The following is a 15,449-nucleotide window of genomic DNA, read 5'->3' on the forward strand; positions in this document are numbered from 1 at the left end:
AAGCGCTGAGTCTCTATTATGTTTGTACACAAAATAAACCAAAAAATACATCAGCATTTACCATGAGATCATTTAAATGTATTTGCAAATGATTTGGTAAGGGAAACATCTGATTTACAACACGGGGAACTTCTTTTAACAACCAGAGACTTGAAAGCACTGCACTGTAGGTCACCTAGACTAGGTTAGCAAGAGTGAACAAAGTGGTAAGTCCAAAAGGCAACCCCCAAACACCTTCCTCAGACGGAGACTTTGGTAACTGTCTGTGGTAAAACAAACAAACAAACAAACAAACAAACAAACAAAACACCAAGTCCTGTTCTTCACTATGCTGGATGGTCATTTCATTTCATTTTGTTCATTCTTCTCCCGCAATGATGAGTCCATTTTAAATACTTCAGGTATTATGAAGACACTCCAAATCCACAGAGCAGCAGACACGTCCATTCTGTGCATCAAGACGTAAGGGTTAGCCAACTGAGACAGAGGCTATATATATATCAATCAGCAATGTGCATTTTCATATTCAAAATGACCATATCTACGTTTTGACATAAACTCCATGAATGCTACTTAAAGTTAAGAAAAATGCTAGGGAAGGAGTGGTAAGGGAGGAAGGACATATGAGACCCTCTTAAGTCCCTCCTGCTAGATCTTGCTGGCAGTATAATCTCATACCTCTGAGCTCAAACCAGCTTTGGGACTCCACCCCCTGTATTTCCAGGTTGTTTATACAACTAATTCACTGGACTTATTCTAGGTAAAATTGTTTTCAAAAACAAACCCCTCAAAGATCATTTGCCATGAACAAAGCTAATCCAAAGTACCACAGGGACCTGAAGGCAACTCCAAAATGGGTTCCAGAAAGGTCTGTATATTAGGAATAGAGTCTCTCGTGGTGACTATGAAGGTAACAGTACATGTTTAGATATATAAATTATTGGAAATTCATTAAAAATCAAGGACATGCATTAATGTAAATACACCTTTATAATCCCCCTAAATGAATCTCAAACCTGACCTCAAAGAAATACTACTAAATAACAGTTTCCACATCCCTCGGTCATTTTCTTTGCTGGGGCTGAAGGTACACACACACACACACACACACACACACAGGACCATGGTTCTTTTGCTATGTGAAGTTTGATATTGGCCTTTTTCTATTGGGGCTGAATCTTAAGATGGCACTTTCTCATCTACCTTTGTAACAGCCATAAAAAGATGAGTTGGGAACCTTCCACTGATGTCTGGAACTGAGCCAGGATTTAATAGAACAGACTAATATTTTAAATGTGCTTAATCACGGGAATCTTAAACAGATGTTTTGACGGAGATTTGACACTGCCTAACCCCTGCTCCGAGTCCAATGTAGTCGTAGCTCTTCCAAGCACTGTAGGGAGGAAGGGGTCAGTTTTTAACTTCAAAGACATATGAGGATCCCTCATGGGAACTCCTCTAAAAAGACAGGAAAATAATCACAATTAATTAAATCCTGCAGCAAGAGCTTCGGGTTCCCGCATTAGGCACTGTGATAATTAAACAAAGCAAACAACTTCATAGAACACTTTTTTTCTAACACTGACAGTTTCATGAAAGAGCTTATAAAATTTTCCAGGATGAAAAGAGATCTTTTTTCCTTTCTTCCTTTTCTTTTTAATATGCAGGTCAAAATAGCTTAAATCAGCCATAATTGGTCCTAGTATCAATTGTCAAAATTCTGTAGTTCAAAGGCATGAGAGAGGACAATTTTATTCCATGTTCATTTGGAGTTTGCCTTTAAACGCAGTGCAGCTATGATCCATTCAGACATATTAACCTCCTGAGAGAAGTAAATGCCTGCCTGTGTTTTTACCATGCCCCTCAGAATCTGTGCATTCAGTAACATCAGGAATGGACATCCTGCAGGTACTCTCTGACAAATGTTCAAGGCCTGATTGTCCTCAGGATATCCAATTACCTTGCATTTGCAGGTTGTGCAGGGAGATCCAGCCATTGTCCACACTGAGCCGCTAAGCCTTGAAATGCCATAGCTGTCCAGGCAAGTTTTTCTGATGTCGTAGGCAATGTTATCAGCCAGGCAGGGGTCACTCACACAGCGGGGACAACACTCCCCTTCCAAGATGGCTGTGTACTCACAGCTCAAATTGGGGCAAGTGAGTGGCCAGCAGTCTACCTCTCCTTCCTGTAGAGAGAAAGCCAAAAATGGCTCATCTATATCCTTATGCACAATTCTGTTCCCAAAGTCCCGGGGCGGGGGGGCAGTAATTCTCATCATTGTCCTTACTGAATGTTTTTACTTCTACCTTTATAGGTAGAATATGCTTCCTCCTTGAAGAGCTACCACAGATATCACCTCCTCCAGGGTGCTTTTGCTGACTGTCTAGTGCGGCCCAAAAAAGAGGCAGGTCCTATCCCTGGGTGCCAGTGGCAGCCCATAATTATTTTTATCATCATACTTATGATCCTTATCATCACTCTCAGTGCAATTCCAGATTAAGTTTTGAGGCTTTAGGCTTTGGCCTTGTTTCTTTATCTAGCTGGTACTTAGCACAGTTTGCGTCAAAAAATGCTAATCAAATGGGCAATGAGTGAAGAGGTGATAAGGTGTTGGCTAGTGTTAACCTTAGGGGCTGGGGATGGAAGTGAAAACACTTCTGAAATGCTCTGAAAATTTCATGTCTGAAATTAAGCCCGATTCTTCTAAGTGCCTGATGACTGGCTTCTTGAAAAAAAAAATGCGATTTTCCAGACTGATGTGGAAGTTAATTTTTATAGTTGTATTGGGTTTATTTGCCCTTGGATGGGAGCTTGAAAAAAATGGCTTTGATTTAAATATATCTGAGTGATACTCTTCAGTAGTAGGAGTGAGTCAGAAGAATGCTTTTTATTAAGATGATCTGCACATTCACCATGAGACTTTAGAAAATCTGATAGCGGGCGCCTGGGTGGCTCAGATGGTTAAGCGTCTGCCTTCGGCTCAGGTCATGATCCCAGGGTCCTGGGATCGAGGCCCGCATCGGGCTCCCTGCTCCTTGGGAGCCTGCTTCTCCCTCTGCCTCTCTCTCTCTCTCTCTCTCATGAATAAATAAATAAAATTTAAAGAAAAAAAAAAAGAAAATCTGATAGCAATTTACAGTACAATTTCTCTAAATGCTTGTCTTCATACAGTATCCATAGACTAAATCACTAATTTCAGCCTATGTTAAACTATGGAATGTAGCTAATAGGTTCCATTATAAGTTGACTTGGTTGTGACTTGGTTTCAGAAGTTATGACTTCCTCACAGATGGAACATCATATTCACTATGATTATGTTTCCCAACAGTCTTTGCATCCTTTAGAAAGCTTTGTGTGTGGTGTGATTCGAAACAGAGAGAACCAGGTACAGCAATTAAATTTTTTTCTCTGGACACTCTCAAATCTTATGATACCATTAGTATTTTTATATTAAGGTCCAAAACTACCTTCATTTTTTTTCTTTATGAAGGTTTAGCATCCAAAACAGAGTTTTCAACCTAGGAAACGTTATCAATAGCAACTGTTGTGCACTAAGTACCTTCTTTGTGCCAAATACTGCATTTGTGCTTCACATAATTTCTCTTATCTTCAGAGCAGAACTACAAAATAGATAGTTTCCCTTGTGTACAATGAAGGAAAGAATGATCGGTGCATTGCGAGGACTTGCCCAGATTAACAGCACAGAGCTAACACGTGGGAGACGTAAGATTAAATTCTTGGTCTCTCTGACTCAATCCCTGATGTTTCTGCTACGTTCTGTTATCTTTCATATTGAAACTTTTAATGGTTAGATCCCAAGAAATCAAAGACTGGGCTCTATAAGAACTACAGGTCCCAGTCAAGGCTTTGAAGACTTTCTAATCATGGGGGCATTTTTCTTGATCTGGACTTGCCAAAAAGTTCATCTGACCTATGAACACTTTCTTTTTGCCTTCTATATTGTTTTTTGTTTTGGGTTTTTATAAGTTTTAATTCCAGTATAATTAACATACACCGTTATATTCGTTTCAGGTGTACAATATAGGGATTCAAGTCTTCCATCCATCACCCAGTGCTCATCACAGTGCCCTCCTTAATCCCCATCACCTATATCACCCATCCCCACCTGTCTCTGTATATTACTTTAAATAGTATAATCTGAATGTCTTCAGGCAGAGCATTTGCCCCTTAGTAGCCACAAGAATTGCGCTCCCTGAATAGACTCTCAAATAGCAGGAAACTCAAGCCCTTAGGCAACTGAGTTAGCAACCTTTCCAGGGTAAAGGGATAAAAGCCTGTCAGGGAAGCTGACATACCAGACACCGGCACTGCTGGCAGCTATGAGTCCAATTGTCTCCGCTCCGATACAGCTTGTGTCCATTTTGATCTAAACATTGACTTGTGACCCTGGTGTCACACTCTGGGCAACAGAAAAGGTCAACACTTGGATTCTGGCAATCACAAGCGGTCCGTCGGCAGAATATCTTTCCGTCCTGTTTAGAAATGAGGTGAAGGAGGGTTACATCATTAGGGAAACAAGGTAGCGGCACTATGAAAAGCAAGCCTTATAAACACTTTACAGAGCACACAGGAAAGATTTTTTAGAATCAAAGTACTCCCCTGGCCACCTTTCATTTTGTTCAAAACAGATGCACATGTGTGCGCGTGCACACATGCACCCCTTTCCCCGACCTTGCCTACAGAGCAGCCCGTGTAAAAACGGAGATATTTCTAAGTTTAAAAAAGTCAGTATGTTCTTTGAAACTCCCTTTTTCCCCAAAAAATCACATTTCTAAGTAAAATTACAATTAAACTAAGCAGTTAAAAATGCATCTATGCTCAAGAACTTGAGTGGAAAATCATGCTACTGTATTTTCCCCAATTCATAATGATAACATGAAACACATTCAAAGGCATTCATTGAATTTTATCTCTGTCTCAACTCTGGGAGGAAGTCTGACTATACCCTTTTTACAGAAGAATTAACTGAGGCCCAGGGATGCTAAATGATTTATCAAGTATGGAGTTAGCGATCTCTAAGGAACTCCATCAGGGCTTCTGGTTTCAAAACAATTTTTCTTCTACAAGACAGGCTTTAGGTGGCTTATTACAAAGGGCTCTGATTAGGTGCCACCTTCCACCTTGAGGCAGTTACCCAAATAAGAGGCCCAGTACAATTTCTGGAGTAATGGCCCTGAACACTCATAAAGACGTGAAGTTCAACAGCACTCAAACATTAAGACTGCACATTTGCAGCCTGTCCCCATTATACGTGTGTTATTCACAGTAATTTCTCACCTCAGACAATAAAAAATGCTGAAAATGTAAGGTAAGACCTGTGGCGACATTTATGGTTATAACTGCTTTGCTGAATATTTACAAAACCAAAGACTCTCAGAGCCAGTGGTACCTTAAAGGACACATAACCAAGCCCCCTGGACCTATACTGAACCCTCTCTAAAGCAGTCATATTCAAAAGTCATCAAGCCTGTGCTTGAAGCTCTCCTTCTCAAGGAAGCCACCACTACGGAAGGCACTCAAAGTATATATCTCTGTTCATGTCTGAATGTTAAAAACTGGACTTCTTGTTGCCTCTGTCCATTGATCCTTGTCCACACCCATTGCTAGTCACAGAACTCCCAGTCCTTTCTGTCACATTTTCAACTCTTTTGTTCTTAGAAGACAGCATTTATGTCTCCCCTGAATCATCTCATCTCTGGATTAAACATCTCTAATTTTTTGACCAGTCCCACTAGTTTTGAGTCCCTTCAGTGTTATAGTTGCCTTATCCTCAACAGTTTCAAGTATTTCCAACAGTGTAGTAGTAATAATCTACCATAATTTTAACACTTATTTTGGGCCATACATTGTGCTAAGCCTTTCATATGCATTAGCACATTTGGTCTTGATAATTCTGTGGAGTATGATTTACACTCCATTTCTCACATGAGGTAGCTGAGTAAAAGAACTAAATATAATTCTTCAGTAACAGTCTGACCAACACAGTGAACTGGGACTCATGGTCACCTTGTACTTTCTTTAATGCAGTCTGATTCCAATATTTACTTCCCTACTTACTATGGTTATGTCATGGTGTTGATTTATATTGAGCTTAATGAAGACTAAAACCTCATTCAGCCCTATCCCCATCTTGTGCACTTAGTTATCTGGGGGTAGCAAAGATAAAACGTGATGTTTATCCTTACTGTACTGCACCTTGTTAGGTCCATTTCATCTCTCCTGCCTGTCACAATGTTTTCTAAATGCTGTTTCTGTCATCCACCATAGTTTGTCCTCTTTCACAGCTTTATCTGCAAACTTGATGGACCTGCCCTCGGGGTCTTCATCTACTTCATCGATAACAATGTTGAATAGGACAGGGCTTGCTGAGACAAGTGTACTGTCAGCAAAAGCGGAAATCTTTAAATGCTTTATATTTTTTATGGAGAATGGAAAGGAGACATGCTGGTTAAGTATATAATAATAACATAACAGGTTGAAAAATGCTTTTCCTCAAAGCGTGTGCATTTTCTCTATTACTGTAAGAAATGACAGGAAATCATAATTTTCCAAATATCAAGGGGTAAAAGATTATACAAACACACACACACACTCTCTCCAGTTACGCAGGTGAATTGAGTCAGAGATTATAATTAGTCTGGACCAAGAACTGTCCAGATTCTAGGCATCTTCCAACAATAGGCCTTTATTCTAACTCACTAACATATTTTGCTTGTGTAATCATTGCCCAGAAAGACTCCCTAGTGATTTATTTTAGCCAAGAAGTTAAGCAAAGTAATGGTAGCTACAACATAAAACCATTGGGTCAGCTCAGCTACTGAGGTCACAATACTACTCTCCCCAAGTATAGAAGGACTGGGCCTCAGTAACCGACAGAGCTATGTCCACAAACCATATCAAACAGGGACAGATTCTTCTAGAAGGGGTTACTGTCCACAGGCAAGGAAGCCCAATCAGAATACTGTGTTTCTCTCCTCATGTGGGGATTAAAAGAATGAATAAGTGGATAGCCTCCAGGGTTAGTGCAAAATAAAGCAATTTCATATCTCATCAATTATGTGAAAATGCCAAATAGGCCCCTCTTAGTTTCTAACATATTTTAGAACGATGGCTATGTTCATTTTGCCTTTTGAATTACAGAGTAACTGTCAAGAAAATCATTTTTAATAATGAAAATGTCACAGGTGGCTCCATTAATTCAGTGATAATGTCATTACAAAACCTCAGCTCACAGAACACAACCACGCTAGAATCCAAACTTGGCAAGGAAATGGAACTCGGGGATGGTGAGTAATCCTTCTCATGGTACGTCTCTGGGGTCATTCCCAGAGCTTGACCTCTGTCCCAGCTGGGGTGGTCAGAACAAGCCCCATTTACATGCCAAAGATGTATTTTCTCACCCTTCTGCCATAGAAGCTAAATGCTTTTCTGCAGTTTTATAATGAAAACTCAGCTATAAACAATTAATAATCATTGTAATATTTAAATTGCTCCTGAATTTTAAGAAGCAGGGACAAACACCTTCCTAGCAAATAAAAAATGAATTTATTCTTATAATGCCATGGAAAGTTATAAGTTTTACATTATAAATTACACATTTTATTACTGAATACTCGACACACTAATTTATTTAGTCCAGATTGCAAAATAACACTTTTTTTTTTTTTTCTGCCACAGCTTGGAAACTCTTAAATCAAGAAGGAAGACTTAGGTAAGATAATTGATGTAAATTGAATAATAATATAACCTGGGGTTTGGCAAACTGATGCCTACAGTCCAAATTCAGCCAGTCACCTGTTTCTGTAAACAATGTTTAATAGAACACAGCTTCCCTCATTCATTTACATATTGTCTGTGGCTGTTTTCATACGCTAAGGGCAGAGTTCAGTATGCGAGACAGAGACAGTCTGGCCCTTTACAGAAAACATGTTTTGATCTCTGATACAAAGGGTAAAATTAAGAGTGGTACTCCAGACCCACCCATCTGTTCTACCTTCTCACGTGCAAATTTATGGTGGTGTGCTATCCAATCTTCCTTACAAAATATTTTTTTTTTTTTAAAGATTTTATTTATTTATTTGACAGAGAGAGAGAGCGAGAGCAGGAACACAAGTAGGGGGAGTGGGAGAGGGAGAAGCAGGCTTCCCGCCGAGCAGGGAGCCTGATGCGGGGCTCGATCCCAGGGTCCTGGGATCATGACCTGAGCCGAAGGCAGACACTTAACGACTGAGCCACCCAGGCGCCCCTTCCTTACAAAATATTAATTTTGCCTCCAGGTTACATCCCACAACTAGCCCATTAGCCCTCTCTAATTAGCACCTCTCCAGTAAAACCTTTAACAGTCATTGAAGCCAACTGCCTCATTTTAATGAAGAGGAAATCAGGTCCAGAGAGGGGAAAGGACTTTTCCACACAGCAAATTAATGACAAAATAGGAACCAGACCTTACTCTGGACTTCTATAGCAATGATTTTCCAATATGCCGCTTCCTTGTGTCATGAGGAGCCCGAAGAGCAGGGTACAAGAACTTCACACAAACTGAAATCCGAAGGATTCTTGGGCCGACAGTTCTCAAAGTGTGGGCCTCACACCAGCAGCATTAGAATCTCCCTGGAACTAGCTAGAAATGCAAACTGTTCTGCTCCAATCCAATCTACTGAACCAGAAATTCCAGGGGTAGGGTCAGTGATCAACATTCCACAAGCCCTCCAGGGGATTCTGGTGCAAGGGAAAGTTTGAGAATGTCTGATCGAGAAATAAGGTAACCCAGTCCGTTGGGAGATTAGCATGGCCTAACCCTCAAGGTTCTGCAGTGAAATGCAGGGCTTGGAACTGCACAGTGGAAGTATGAAGTCAGGGGGGATGGAAAAGAAGACCCTCTTCCTTGACAGGACCACTAGAGTTTTGAGGGAAACTAAACTTGCCACTTTGTTCCTCTTTCAAAGAAAAGGAAACACAATCTTAGGGCTTGCACAGCCAATTCCTACCATCAGGAACACCCTAGCCAGGAAGGTATTGACAATCCTGCTGGTTAGGTTCAGAGAGCAAAGCAGAGCATTTCTCTGAGTAACCTGCAGGATTTCAGAAAGCTAGCCTCTACCCTGGCCCCAGGCACAAGGTGACTCATCCCTGTTCTTCACTCTATGAGTGAGTGCCACATGGAGAATGGCAGGGTTATTTTATTGTCAGCCCCCACCCCCCCGTGCAGGTAGAGCTTTCTTCTTGCCTGAAGGAAACCCACGAACCCGTGAGGTTTCCCTGCCATGGCCACCTTCCTCAGTTTCTGGGCAAAGGCTTAGATGAGGCCAGGTCAAATGGCCAGCATTCCAGACAATCTCCTGGCAAAGGTCCTCTCCTCTACCCTCCTTCTGTTTATGATGACATGGAGGGCGACTGGTTATTATTTATGGTATCCATTTCCCTATCCACCTCCATCATTGCCGGAAAAACTCAAGACGTGGTATTGTTCGAGTCTTCAGTATTACATGCAGTTTCAGGATGAAGGCCATTCACATTTCAATTAAGAAAGCAAACAAATAAAACAAAACAGTGCTGCAGGAAGCAAAGAAATGAAATCTGGCCTGCATAGCATGTTCTTTTTCTGCCACTGGATTTTCCAGTTACTACTAATAGTAGCTGTAGTAGGTAAAGGTGCAGGAGTAAATACAGTGTCTGACCTTTATCCAGTGTGCACCGGCCTAACTTGTAAACCCTGGCTCTTTCTTTTGTCAGTGACCTGAAATCTTTTGCCCAAGGAAATGGGACAGCTAAGTCTCAAACGTGCCGCTCTGGAGCTTCTTTTCTGCCCACAGAATGAGGGCACATATTGCCACAGAGGCAGAGGGTCTGACATTACAGCTCATCAGGACACATCACTGGATTTCTGTGTTCCCTTTCCCATGTGCTCTTACCTCTCTATCCCCTGTTCAGGTTCTCATCTGTACTCTCCTGAAACTTTACTTCAGCCTCAGTGGTATCTCTCCGTTTAGTTCTGATCTCCTCAGTCTTTCTACAGCGCTGTCGATCAGACCTTGATTGGGCCATGCCAATCCTAGACAGAAAGTCACTCATGATCCTCCGCAGCCTATAAATTAAGTCTAAATTCTATCGTCTGGCTGTGTCCCTAGCCTTTAGCTCCAGGGTTATCATCAGCTATCCCTTTCCCATACTCTTCTTTTTTTCTGATATTCTAAACTCAGAATTTACTTCACGTCTTCCTTATCAGAACATAGGTAATGTCTTTGCTTCTTTGTTCTTCTCTTCCCTCTGTTTGGGAGTCACTTTCCTCACATCTCTCATTGGCTAAATTTCTCATCCTTGAAGGTCTCACTCAAACTTCACCTCCTTATTGCTTTCTGTATCTTCTGAGGATAGGGTATATTTCCCCTTTCTATGCTCCTAGAACAAACTGTTCATGATTCTTCCAGGGCACGACAGGTGATTGTTTATGTATCTATTTGCCTGTTCATCTCCGTAATCAACAATATAAAGATGACCACTACCTATAGTCATACGAAAATGCTGCAGTTTCCTGGAAGCTAATACACCTGAGACCTCTCTCTCTTCCCACATAGCACAGGTAGAAAATAAAGATGTCTTCCTAAAGCCCTTGACAAATTTATAAATGGAAGAGCCAGAGATGGGTATCTGTGAAAACAAACTGGGCTGTAACTAAGATTTAGGGGTCAAGCCCAGAGAGAGAATCATTTTTCACTCTGGGTATCTGTAGTATGGATAATGCTGGAAGAACATGGGTTCCAAGCAATTCAGCAATCTTTCTGTGCCTAATCAATTAAGTAGTCTAAAGGTGCATAAAAATCACTGTCACTATCAGGGAAGCATATGGAATCTAAACAGAAGCCCAAATCCATTTGTGTTGGCCTGGCTTTATTGTTGAACTCCATTAAGTTGTGGACATGTTTCAAGACCTCTTTCAATTGGCATGAAACACTAGTAGCTAACCTGGTGTATTGACTCAAGGCGGCGGGGGGTGGGGGGGCGGGGGGGGGAGTGGTCTTTAAAATAACTTTGACTCATTTTTGGTAAGTGATTACTTATAGACAGCTCTCTGCAAGGCTCTGAGCTGAGTACTTCAAATATACCTTTATCTTAGTTCACTCTCACAGCAAGTGTGTCCGTAGATATTAACCCAGTCTTACTGATAAAACCCTGGCTCGGAAATGTAAAATATCTTGCAGAGTTCACAGAACCACACCCAGGCAGAGCAGTAGGGCTGGGAACCGGTTTCTCTAAGTGGAGACCTGGGAATTTTGTCATGGATATCTTAGTTTCACTTCTTCACCACTTAACTTGTGTGAAACAAGTTTCTGTTTCTTCTGTAAAGAGATACTTATATTTACTTCATAAGGTTGTTGTTAAAGTATGAGGGGATACTTATAGTGCCAGATACATGAGAAATGTTAGCTCATTTCTACCTCCACCCTTATGACAGGAGGAAGATCCTGGGGTGGAGGAAGGAATTGCCCAAAAGTATCTATACAGAATTATCAATGACATTGTTCCCCCTACTCTCTCTTCCACACCAGGTCTCTTCATTTCCATGTGTCCTTTATAAATCAAATTAAGACTTGACTTTAGATAATATGTGGCTAAGGTACAGGAGAAATTATGTTGGGCTATACTACGCACTATCACTCAAGAGTACCTATTTAAATGTCCTCTTTCATGGATGTCCCAATTATTTAGCACAGGTGTTTCATCTGCTTCTTGTCATGGTAAGGATGCCCTGAAATTATATATAGAACCAAAAACTAGGATAAGACTTTGACAAGAATTTCACTCCAACTCTACCCTTTTTTCCTACTATTTATCAACCCTTTCTGTTGAATTACTTATACACACACACACACACACACACACACATATATATAAAGTTAAAATTTTTGTGCTGTATTTTATACCTAAATGGGATAAAATAACACAACTAGATGATAGAACACCTCAGCATAGGTGTTCAACCTTTTCATGTAAAACTTCTGTTTCAAGAAAACTTTAAGAAAAAATTCCTACGGTTATGTGCATAAAACGAATGGACTAATGCTGGTGTACTCAGCCCTATAGTGATATTCAGACATCTTGAAGCCTGACATTTTTAAGCAGGTGTTAGATGGGCTGAAAACCTAGTGGAAAAATGCAATTTGTTGTGTAATCCAGGTTACTTTTAAACCATTTAAATATTTAAACCTTCAAATATGAAATTGACCCAAATTACTGCTCTTCTTGTTGTAAAGAATTCAAAAGGATAATTTGTATGTGATGACATACTAATCTTATTTCAATGTATAATATGCAAAGACATGTATACATAATACTTACTGTAAAGTAAATGTAGAAATACCAGCTGCTGGCAAGAAAGAAAAGAGAAAATCCTGGAAAGGATTTGAAAGGTCTACATGAATAATGATTTTAAGCCCCAAACTGAAAACATTTTGGAAAGGGTGAAAGTGGAATACTGAGGGCATAAATGTCACTTAGCAGGCATTTCCAGACTTACAGAATTTTGGAGCCAGAAAGAACTGCAATCATCTAGCCAATCTTCTCATTGTACAGCTGAGGAAAGAAGCTTTGAGGCTAAGTCATCTGCTCAGGGTCACAAAACCACTTATTAGCAATGCCAGGAATAGAATCCAGGTCTTCTTGTTCCTGGTAGAATGCCTGGAAGTTCAAAATTCCAAGGAGTTCAAGGGAAGGGAACAGAACCCAGGAATAAGAGTCTAAGGTGAGAAAGGTTGATTTCTGGCTTTGTCAACTTTTAAATTCAACTTTCTTCTAAGTCTAAAGGAAGGAGATGATACTCCATCTTCCAAGTATAATATAGGAATCATATAGCAGAGTATTTATTTTGAATACTATCTAAAGAGGCTTATTGTCCTTGGATAATATAAGCCCTGGGTCAAAATATGACGATAAAAGGATTTTAATTCAGCGGCTAAAAAAATTTATGAATAAATACACCAATTTCACCGTTAGCATGCCAGTACATGTTTTATTTATGGCCTCCCTCTGAAGGATAATCTTGAAACATCAGTTATTAATCTCCTTATGATATGACAACCCGCAGTGTTGTCATATGTGTATGAGACTGAGTGCCTTCTGACTTCTTGCTTGTATAGTTTTTCTTTTTTCTTCATAGTCATAAATTCTTTGATTCTTCCTTTAATACGTATTTTACCAACTAAAGCATACAATGTAAGAAGTATTTGTGAGTTCCTAGCTCAAAGGTGTGTCCCCCACCATAGTCTGCAAATAATTGTTCCACTGTCTTTTTACATATTGAGCTTTTTACATATTTGAGGAAAGTCTGAAGCCAATCTGAAATTTCCCAAGATAACTCTGACCTTATCTTGTCCTCATGCTTATGGAACTAGTACTGGTCCTGATGACTTCATACTGACTGGTCTTGTCCTAGTAAGAGAATCCTTCAGGTGTACAAATCACAGTCATCCTTCTCTTTTGTCTGTAAAATTGGTTTTGTTACATTTGTTGTATTCTCTTCAGGAAAGCCCACTGTGTGCTACATTATTACTGTCAGATTCCATATCCATCATGTAAGCATGTTTCTTCTCCACCTTTCCCCCTCAAAATCGATGGGTTTTCCCCCATCTCCATGGCATCAGTACAGGTTTGGTCCCAGGAAGCTTCTGAGGTAGTCTTCATATTGCATAGCTTTTCCCTTCAACTCATTCTCCAAGAGCCACTCTCCCCTTTCTCTTGTTTAACGACCTTGCCTTTTTGCCTATCTTGTTTGAGCCCTTGCTTTAATTTGAGGGTCTAGAGAAGTTTATCTAAATGTTTCTTCAATTGTGTGATCTAATTTTGTTCAAGTGGGTATTAATCTGCACTCCCCACCCCAATTTCTGTAATATTGATACCTCAATCCCACATTAGTTTTTTTTCATGAAGTGAAGGTGGTTCTATCTGAACTTGCCTGAGAATTTCATGATGCCATCACCCTGCCATCACCCTTTTCTCCTGATAACCTAAGCATTGTTCTTTTTTAAATTTCTAATTGAAGTAGAGTTGACATACAGTATTATATTAGTTTCACATGTCCAACATATTGATTTGACAACTCTATACATTACTCAATATATAAAACACAATACCACGATAAGCATAGTCACCATTTGTCACCGTACAATATTATTGACTATATTCCCTGTGCTGTACTTTTCATCTCCATCTTATTTATTTTATAACTGGAAGTTTACACCTTTGAAACTCCTACATCTATTTCACCCATCTACCCAACTCCCACTCCTTCAGCAACCATTAGTTTGTTCTCTGTATTTATGAGTACGTTTCTTTTTTTGGTTTGTTCATTTGTTTAGATTCCACATGAGTTAAATCATAGGGTATTTATCTTACTCTGACTTACCATAACACTCTCTAGGTCCATCCATGTTGTAAATGGCAAGATTTCATTCTTTTTATGGCTGAGTAGTATTCCATCATTCCATATGTGCATATGTATACCACATCTTCTTTGCCCATTAATCTACTGATGGACACTTGGGTTGCTTCTATATCTTGGTTATTGTAAATAATGTAGCAATAAATACAGGAATGTGTATATCTTTCCAAATTACTGTTTTCATTTTCTTTGGGTAAATACCCAGTAGTAGAATTACTGGATTATATGGCATTTCTATTTTTAACTTTTGAGGAACCTCCCTAATCTTTTCCACAGTGGTTGCACCAATTTACATACCCACCAACAGTACATATGGGTTCCCTTTCCTTCACATCCTTGCCAGCATTTGTTTCTTACCTTTTTGATACTGGCCATTCTGACTAGTATGAGGTGATATCTCATTGTGGTTTTGATTTGCATTTCCCTAATGACTAATGATGCTGAGCATCTTTTTATGTGTCTCTTGGCTAACTGTAGGTTTTATTTGGAAAAATGTCTATTCAGGTCTCTGGCCATTTTTAATCAGATTATTTTTGGTGTTTAGTCTCAGTTCTTTATTTATTTTGGATATTAGCCCTTTATCAGATATATTTGCAAATATCTTCTTCCATTATGTAGGATGCCTTTTCATTTTATTATTGGTTTCCTTTGCTATGCCAAAGAATTTTATTTTGTTACAGTCCCAATGGTTTATTTTTACTTTTGTTTCCCTTAGCCTTAGGAGACATATCTAGAAAGATGTTATTAAGTGGGATGGCAAAGAAATTACTGCCAATGTTTTCTTTTAGGAGTTTTATGGCTTCAGGCCTCATATTTAGTTCTTTAATCCATTTTGAGTTTATTTTTGTGTATAAGAAAGTGATCCAGTTTTATTCTTTTGCATGTAGCTGTCCAATTTTCTCAACACCATTTATCAAAGAGACTGACTTTTCACCATTATATATTCTTGCTTTTGTTGTAGATTGACCACTTAAGTGTGGATTCAATTCTGGGC

The 15,449-nt window shown here is 39.6% G+C and overlaps 1 protein-coding gene across 1 annotated transcript in view; it reads right to left on the reverse strand.

The window, feature by feature from the left end:
• Positions 1-397: 397 nt before the first annotated feature.
• The window catches only part of NELL1 (neural EGFL like 1), an 820,872-nt gene continuing 805,820 nt past the window's right edge, over positions 398-15,449 (reverse strand). The window contains exons 18-20 of the mRNA XM_088017492.1: positions 4,317-4,493; positions 1,961-2,185; positions 398-448 (exon numbers count right to left, since the gene is read on the reverse strand). Coding sequence (XP_087873618.1) covers positions 398-448; positions 1,961-2,185; positions 4,317-4,493 — 453 coding nt within the window. The remainder of the gene's footprint in view (positions 449-1,960; positions 2,186-4,316; positions 4,494-15,449) is intronic.

Source organism: Eumetopias jubatus, unplaced genomic scaffold (genome assembly GCF_037043125.1).
Source record: "Eumetopias jubatus isolate StellerSeaLion01/CBP00866 unplaced genomic scaffold, mEumJub1_p1.0 scaffold_13, whole genome shotgun sequence".
Taxonomy (NCBI): domain Eukaryota; kingdom Metazoa; phylum Chordata; class Mammalia; order Carnivora; family Otariidae; genus Eumetopias; species Eumetopias jubatus.